The sequence below is a fragment of the Chaetodon auriga genome, chromosome 16 (assembly GCF_051107435.1).
Source record: "Chaetodon auriga isolate fChaAug3 chromosome 16, fChaAug3.hap1, whole genome shotgun sequence".
NCBI classification, from domain to species: Eukaryota; Metazoa; Chordata; class Actinopteri; order Chaetodontiformes; family Chaetodontidae; genus Chaetodon; species Chaetodon auriga.
In genome coordinates, this window is record NC_135089.1 from 18,466,890 (window position 1) to 18,474,848 (window position 7,959).

The 7,959-nt window shown below is 41.0% G+C and overlaps 1 protein-coding gene across 1 annotated transcript; it reads right to left on the reverse strand.

Annotated features, from left to right (window-relative positions):
- Positions 1-1,211: 1,211 nt before the first annotated feature.
- LOC143334651 (glutaryl-CoA dehydrogenase, mitochondrial-like) lies at positions 1,212-7,007 on the reverse strand. Its single transcript, XM_076753532.1, has 12 exons — positions 6,931-7,007; positions 6,174-6,289; positions 5,450-5,482; positions 5,218-5,358; positions 4,903-4,965; positions 4,398-4,568; positions 4,132-4,261; positions 3,257-3,473; positions 2,981-3,084; positions 2,679-2,804; positions 2,102-2,262; positions 1,212-1,953 (listed from the first exon to the last, which is right to left on the reverse strand). The coding sequence occupies exons 2-12, from the start codon at positions 6,274-6,276 to the stop codon at positions 1,880-1,882; spliced, it is 1,323 nt and encodes a 440-aa protein (XP_076609647.1). The 5' UTR covers positions 6,277-6,289; positions 6,931-7,007; the 3' UTR covers positions 1,212-1,879.
- Between the last annotated feature and the right edge of the window lie 952 nt (positions 7,008-7,959).

A 7,959-nucleotide genomic window follows, 5' to 3' on the forward strand; every position in this document is an offset into this window, starting at 1 on the left:
GTGGACCTGAGGATCCCAGGGGGTAGACACTTTGACATTTGTGACCCCTGATGGCAGCCCTGAGCAGCACAGGTGCAGGATTGTGTCATGTCAAAGTAAAGTGCATTCATGTGTCACCCGGTACGTGCAGTTTGGCAGATTAAGCCCATGTGCTCTGGCCACATTTATCTACAGCACGTCCTGCAGTTCCATTTCTATAGTGTTTTATCCTGTTTGACTGACTTTTGCACACACTCATTTCATTGTTCATTGTTCACATGTCAGCTCTAAACACACCTGTCAGTATTTGCGTCCCTTTTGTTTTCCTCTCAGATAAGCCTTGATCACCATTTCTCTATTGAATTTACGATAATGTCCTGAGTTAACATGAACAGCAGAGATTAAAAGGAAAGTCCTCACCAAATCACCACAGGGCAGCTGATGAAGACATGAAGAAGAGACACTGACTGGGGTTACAAGGTAGTGTGTCCTCAAAGACTGAAAGTATTGATCTTCATTTACAGTAAAGGCAGTGCTGGAGAGTAACTAAATACATTTACTTCTGTACAGTGTTACTTGCACTTGAGTATTTCCATTGTATGCTGCTTTATAATTCTACTTCGTGCATTTCAGAGGGAAATACTGTGCTGATCTATATTCATCACAAACATAGTTACTTTCCAGTCTCAGACTGTACATATACACAGTTGATAAGCTTATCAAATACAGTAAGTTGTTAAAGATTAACCAGGTGGTTCCCAACCTGTTTGACTTATGACTTCCTACAAAAACAGCAGTGTCTATCTGAGGCTCTGTGTCACATTTCACATGTCTGTTAGCAATTTCACATCAGAGATTTCTTTTTATGTAACTACAGTATTTGATGGCCAATGAAGTCTAATTATCCAACGTGATTAGATGATTAAAGATTAAAGTCCAAAAAATGAAAGCAGAACTTTGCTTTTTCTTCTCTTCCATTAATCATCTCGTGATGATGACCCCTGGGTTGAGAACCACTGGACTAACTGTATGTACTTAGATTTTTTCCTGCAGAGATTATGGCACTTGTCTTTAGTATTTGTATTTGTACCAGCTTTTGCACTTTTAATGAAGTAAAATGTGAATTGAACTTTAACTTGTATACTGGAGTACTCTGACAGTGTTGCATCGGTACACACAGTATGATCCAAGTACAAACCCACAGTCATTTATTCCCTTGCAGACATTTGGAATACTTAAATCATTTTTCTTTATTAAAGCTCTGATCAACATCCTTCATCTCTGACAAACCATGCAAAGTTATGACAAGTTGAACACAGAGCCAGGAAAGTGCTAAAGGAAGGTTATCACCATCAACAGTAACTGATCTTGTCCTCTTTTCAAGATTACCTCTTAGACCAATTATACAATGATAACATCTGCATAACTGGCTCAAATTTAAAAAAAAAAGCTTGACAGGTAAACAAGCTGTGGCCATTTATGCTTCGTGGTTTTATAATTACAGTATTAGCATTGCACAAATCATCAAGTCTCGTTCAGTTTCATTAAAACTTCACTACAGTGGTGTCTATGACAGTCTATAAAAAGAATATGACATTGTCGATACAATTTGGAATTAGGGAGCTGAAAACAAATCTCTGCTATGGTGTTGTGATTGACAGTAGAAAAATAGAGCTCTTTAAGTTGAAAAATCGACTTTTGATTAAAGTACACAGCAGTCCACACGCTCAGCAACAGACTTAAAACGTGACTGCTTCGTTTACTCAAAATAAAAAACTCAAATATATGTTCGACAGGTGAGAATTTGTTAATACTCTGAAAACTGCTGCAAAGCTGACAAGTGGGTTACATTTCTAACAGCTGGCTGCTGTTGTTTGGGAGCAGCTGTGAGAGGTGGGGTCTATTTGCCCACAGTGAAGGACTGCAGCCCCGTGATGGCTCTGCCCAGGATCAGAGCGTGGATATCATGAGTGCCTGGAGGAGGAGACAACACAGAATCAGCAGGTGCAACTCAGGTGTGGGTGAGACGCAGACGACTATCAGATCAATATAATCTACTGTGTGTGCATTCATACAGCATATCATGTGCAACTAGTCAACTTTAAACTTTCTCCCTCCTTACCTTCATAAGTGTTGACAGACTCCAGGTTCAAGACATGGCGGATGACGTGGTACTCGTCTGAGATGCCGTTTCCTCCCAGCATGTCTCTGGCCTGCCTGGCGATGTCGAGGGCTTTACCGCAGCTGTTTCTCTTCAGCAGGGAGATCATCTCTGGGGCTGCTCTGTTAAGAAAGCACCACATTTGTTTTGCGTTAGTTTTATGGATGCCAATGTCCTTAGAAAGTTTAGAAAGTCACGGTCCTCAGAGGATGAATTTGAAAAACTGTGGTGATCCCTTAGCTTTTCATCTAGCACCATCATCAATTCTAATTTTTAATTTGTCGAGTACTTTGCTTAATGACCAAATACCAACAAAATGTATCCCATCAGCCTCAGCTGTACTTTGTATTTAGTGCTAATTACCTAAGTTACAAATGATGTCAGGACTTAAAATCACTTTTACTATCAGGAGAAGACTTTTCATCCTGACAGAAAGAGGTCAGAGTGACCGTGTGCTTTGATGGAGAGAAACAGCAGTGCCAATACCATGTCGCATCCCATCGAACACTCTTCAGTTAGAGCATAAAGTCGTCTTTACTTTTTCGCATCGATGAGCCTTCCAAGCCGCAGACAGGACTGCAGGCCAATGGTGATCTCCATCAACATGTCGGCCATTTTCTTCTGCATCAGCTGATTCCTTGCCAGTGGCACACCAAACTGGACTCTGGTGCAGGAAACAACAACCTTGTGTTATCCTCACTATGACCTACTGAACCCGTCAAACCTAATGCATCACAAAACACCAAACCAAATTTTCATCTCATTCCAAACACGTCTGACAACACAAATTTGGTAATGTTGACAAAAGAAAACATTCCACAAACAGTTGGGGCATCTGACCTGTCAAGCGTGTACTGTCGAGCTGCATGGAAACAGAACTCTGCAGCACCCAGAGCGCCCCACGCAATACCATAACGAGCGTTGTTCAAGCAGCCAAAAGGACCCTGGAGGCAGCAAAAGGAGTGTGATGAGGAGTTACTGCCGTGTGTCCTGTGAAATTTCCTGAGCAACACTATTAGATACTGTAAAATAACGTCTGTGAGTCACCAATTTTATTTTCTGGGTAACAGAGCAACGGTGCACATGACTGTATCTACAACATTTCTCTCCACTCACCCCGAGGCCGGAGGCATTAGGCAGCAGGTTCTCCTCAGGAACCTCCACCTCGTCCATGACAATCATACCAGTGATGGAGGCTCTCAGGGAGAACTTTCCCTCGATCTTCGGTGTCGAGAGGCCCTTCATGCCTCTCTCCAAGATGAAGCCTCGGACCTTCTCATCATCACATTTGGCCCAGACTACAGCAATGTCTGCCACTGGGGAGTTTGTGATCCTGAAGGTGGAAACAAAGAGAGTGTTAGGGGGATGTCTTTGAGTCTGTGAAGTCATACATTTATTAACCAAGTACAGAAAATATGCAGGAATCTGTTCTGCATGTTATCTTCATAAATTTGCACTGCTGTGAACATTTCTTCAAATATCACTTTGGTCTTAGATCTACAGCATGACAGACTTTTTCTTTGTGTGAGGTGAAGTTCTAAAATGATCATAAAATAAGTACCGCCTTTGATTCACCAGATGTGACGTTTGTAAACCACAGAAAAAAACAAGTCTGGAGTCTCACGAAGCACTTCAACTGTGAAGAGCTCCACCATGTGGACAACTACTGACATTGAGCCCTGCGCCACAACAAGAAACTGTATCTTGAAAACATGAATGTTACACAAAATTTAAAAGAACATATTACATGACAACAAAAAAACAAATCAAAACATAAAACCAAACATCAGAAAGTGAGTGTCTGCTAATCTTCCAGAAAGCAAATCTGAGTTGTTAAGGCGATGTAAAAAGTTAAACCACAAAGTACAAACCCTGCAATGATACAATGTGTCTTCTATTGCAGCTGACAAGTTTACTTAAAATTCTGACTCGAGGTCTTGACATTAGAGTGAAACATCTTTGACATTATCTTGCACGTCCCCACTACTCACCAGGACTTCGAGCCGGTGAGAGTGTATGTGCGGCTGGATGGATTGTATTTGGCTCTGGTTTCCATTCCGCTGGGGTCACTGCCATGGTTGGGCTCTGTCAAGCCAAAGCAACCCAGAATCTCTCCGCGAGCTGGGAGTGAAAGAGAGGAATAACCACAGCTCATTCACTCATCGCTGGGTTTCTATGATTAATGAATAACACCTGACAACAGATTCATTTTCACCCATCTGGTGTTGACAGATGGAATGTTGTTGTTGCTTCTTACCCAGCTTGGGGAGGTACTTCTGTTTCTGCTCCTCTGTACCATAGGCATTAATGGGGTGCATGACCAGTGACGACTGCACACTCATGACTGAGCGATAGCCGCTGTCCACTCTCTCTATTTCTCTGGCAATCAAACCATATGCGACGTAGCTTGTCCCAGCACAGCCGTAACCTTTACATCAAACACAGGAAGAGGAGTTATTGTCAGTGTTATTAAATATTGAACACAAAGCATTAATGAGTGGAAGTTAAGACATGAGTAGGTTTAATGGGCTAAAACTTTCAGAGATGCTCTAAGAGATTTCTCAAAATAAACAACATACACAGGTCCAGCATGCACATGGCCAAAGTCCATTTCAGGCAGTCATTTTTTTTTATTTTACAGTTCACAATAAAATGCTACAAGGAACATCTGTGGTGCATTCTGTGTGGGTCAACAAAGTGTAAAGGGTATATACTGTATGTGGGACTACCACTGTAAATTAAGCAGACTAGTTTAGACTCACCTTTAATGGTTGGGCCCAGGATACCCATCTCTCCCATCTCAGACACAATTTCTCTGTGGAACACTAAAAAAAAAAAATAATTATATATATATATATATATATATATATATGCACACAACCAGCTGTCACATGAGGTTCAGTTACAGCAAGTCATCAAACTGACAAAGTGGTAAGATGGCAGCATATATGGCATATTGAGATGCCTTTGTTTTGCATAAGCACTGACAGACACCTAAACTGGATATTATGCATGCGAGGGCAACACGGGGACCCAATGAGGCTGACTGAAAATCAAGTGATTAATGAAGGACTCACCTTCATTTCTGTTTGCCATAAGGATGCGAGGCATGAGTTTCTCTTGGCAGTAGGTCCGGAAGGAGTCTCTGATCATGATCTCATCCTCCATCAGCTGGCCCTCCAGGTCCAGGGGATCAAGCCAGTTGAACTGGACCTTAGCTGTCACAAGAGGAACAATATAAAAATATGTGAGAGCTTCAGAGTCAAAACATGAACTACACTTCAAAAATAAGGAGTTATTAACACCTACGTGCTTTAGACTTCTGCTCAGTCTTCTGTGCATCTGTGGAATTTCAAATCAGAAAAATGATCAATACTGTGTATTTATGTTAGGATTTAATTTGTGGCTAACTTTTTCAAAATGTAATAAAATACATAGTAAGAAGGTAAAACACTGTTTTCCCTGAAAATCTAGAAAAGGTAAATCCGTCACTTTTTGTGATTACAGCACATTTACAGCTGTCCAGGGTATATTTAGTTACACTGCCTTTTTATTTAAAAAAAATTACATACATTTGTAAACTCAAATTACAGACTGCCTTGTGTCTAGCACAGCTTCGAATGAAATGCTACCATGGGTCTCTCTGTGGATGGGTGTGAATCCTATATTTTCTTTTCTTTTTTTGGATAATTTACGAAGCATGTAAATGTGGTCAAATTACAATGCAGAATTTCAATGAGCACTTATGTTTGAATATAACAACACCAATCAAGACACATCAGCAGGTCAAGACGAATGTGCTCTGCCACTGTTAGCCAGCTAATGTTGCCTTGGATGCAGTGATAGAAAATTGGCCAGTTTTTAAATGAAAATGTGATGTGGGAGACTACCCTACGCAGTAAAAGCTCCAGAGTATGTGGTAAGGAAATATGACCCTGAATACATTAAATCTGGATTCATAATGTCAGGCAGTGATGCTGAGCCGAAAAGCACATTGTGTTAAATGTGGCGTGCATGCTGTCACAGCACTTACCTGATCTGGCAGGGGCTGCAGTTCCCTGGGCTCTGCAAGCTGAGATGATGGCACATCTCTGAGGGTTGACCAAAAGACGGCACAGAGCGCCTCTCAATGCCATGATAAAGACTGGTCTGTAAGATAAACATTATCAACATCTGATCCACATTCATTAAACAGGTAACTCAAAGTGCAACCATGCACCGTGCATTGAAAGTAATAAAAGTAAATAAATCTTCCACAACTGTCTTCCTAAACTGAAAATTAAGAGCAGCAGGAGCTGAACTGATGATGCCATGATAAGAAGTTGATCATTAACCCTGAATGACTGAGTGACCCTAGCTGACTCCACAGCCCATAAACGTTTGATGCAGTTTACTATGAGCGTCGGGCTTCCAGACATAATAAAAGCCGCTAACTGTCAGTGTACAGTATGTTAGTAACTGCTTTTGATGCGGTTCCATTCATCACTAATCCATGTCAAACTATTCACTGTAATATCTGACGAAGAGACCTGTTACAGTGTCAGGCAACAGACCTTAGTTCAGACAGCCAGCACAACTTGGAATGGAGCCAAGGTAAGTTAACTCAGCCAACCTGTGTGGCCTTAAATAACTTTACTGTAGCAACAAGCTAACAACACTAGCTTGCGACAACTAGCTTGCAATTTAGGTGTTAAGAGAAAAATTTCCGAATGACTGCAGGAACAATGTACCGTACGGAGAGAGCAGCAGTAAAAATCACGGTGGCGGTAGTATAAAGACAATTTATTTACCTGTGTGAAGGGGGACAACAAGCTTCCCTTGTCTGCCTCTCAGGTTGACAACGTAGTCACTTTGAACGTAGTAACACAACACGACGTCATCACGTAAAGCGCACAAGCTGGGCGTGCCATATTGACTGTGGCGTCACCATTGAACCATGTGCCAAACGTTAAACAGTGGTCAACTATTCTCGTGCAGAATCAATCATTTTGGCAATGTGAAGGCGGTATATATAAAATCTGAGACTAAGACATAAAATATGTTCGAAATCTTTGTTTGTGGGCAGACATCATCACTGAAGATGTCTGCTTTGAGAGGACGCTTCAGTCGACTCTGATTGGCTGATTAACAGAGGCGTGAATGTAGGGGGAGTGGTATCTGTGGCTATATTCATGTTTCAGTTCCTAGAATAAAAGCTCCCCGTTGAAGGGGGGTGACGGTAGCTGCCAATTTCCCAACAGCCTCTCATTTCTGACAGCAGACACACTAAGTATTTCAATAGTTCCCACAGCAGTACTCCTGTCTACTGCATGCTGTGACCTACACCTTCTGAGTTACTCAAGGAGAAGATGTTTCTTTTCTGCTCAAACATACTGCTTGCACTGCTATTTTCCATGAGGTCATACAAGACATAACAGCACCAAAAGACTGCAGCATTCAGTCAAATAAAGCTCCATGAGGGTTTGATTGTGGAAAGAATAATCTCAGTTTTACTGCAGTCATTGTGATAATCTGAAAACCCTTAAAAAGCTCTCTACAAATGAGTTAAATAAAAAAAATAGTTGGTGGTAAAAGAAAAAAGATAATGATTTATTTGTATCAATGGTGGAAAGTAACAGTAACTGCATTTTTTTGTAGTTGGTGTACTTGTATTTTCCTTGACTATTTTCATTGTATACTACTTCTACTCCCGTACCTTTCAGATGGAATATTATACATTTTACTCCACATTATTTATTTGGAGGCTCGGTCACAATTAACATGCTGACTAAGACTTGACAATCTATACTAAGCATATAGAATAGGATTTGTTGTTATAC

What these genes read in the sequence shown, in the direction of transcription:
- LOC143334651 (XM_076753532.1), bottom strand. Translation starts at nt 6,276, where the DNA reads ATGGCATTGAGAGGCGCTCTGTGCCGTCTTTTGGTCAACCCTCAGAGA. An exon ending in TATGGCAAACAGAAATGAAG is followed by an intron (nt 4,966 to 5,217) that starts GTGAGTCCTTCA and finishes TTTTTTTTTTAG; the next exon opens with TGTTCCACAGAGAAATTGTG. An exon ending in CCTGGGCCCAACCATTAAAG is followed by an intron (nt 4,569 to 4,902) that starts GTGAGTCTAAAC and finishes TTTGATGTAAAG; the next exon opens with GTTACGGCTGTGCTGGGACA.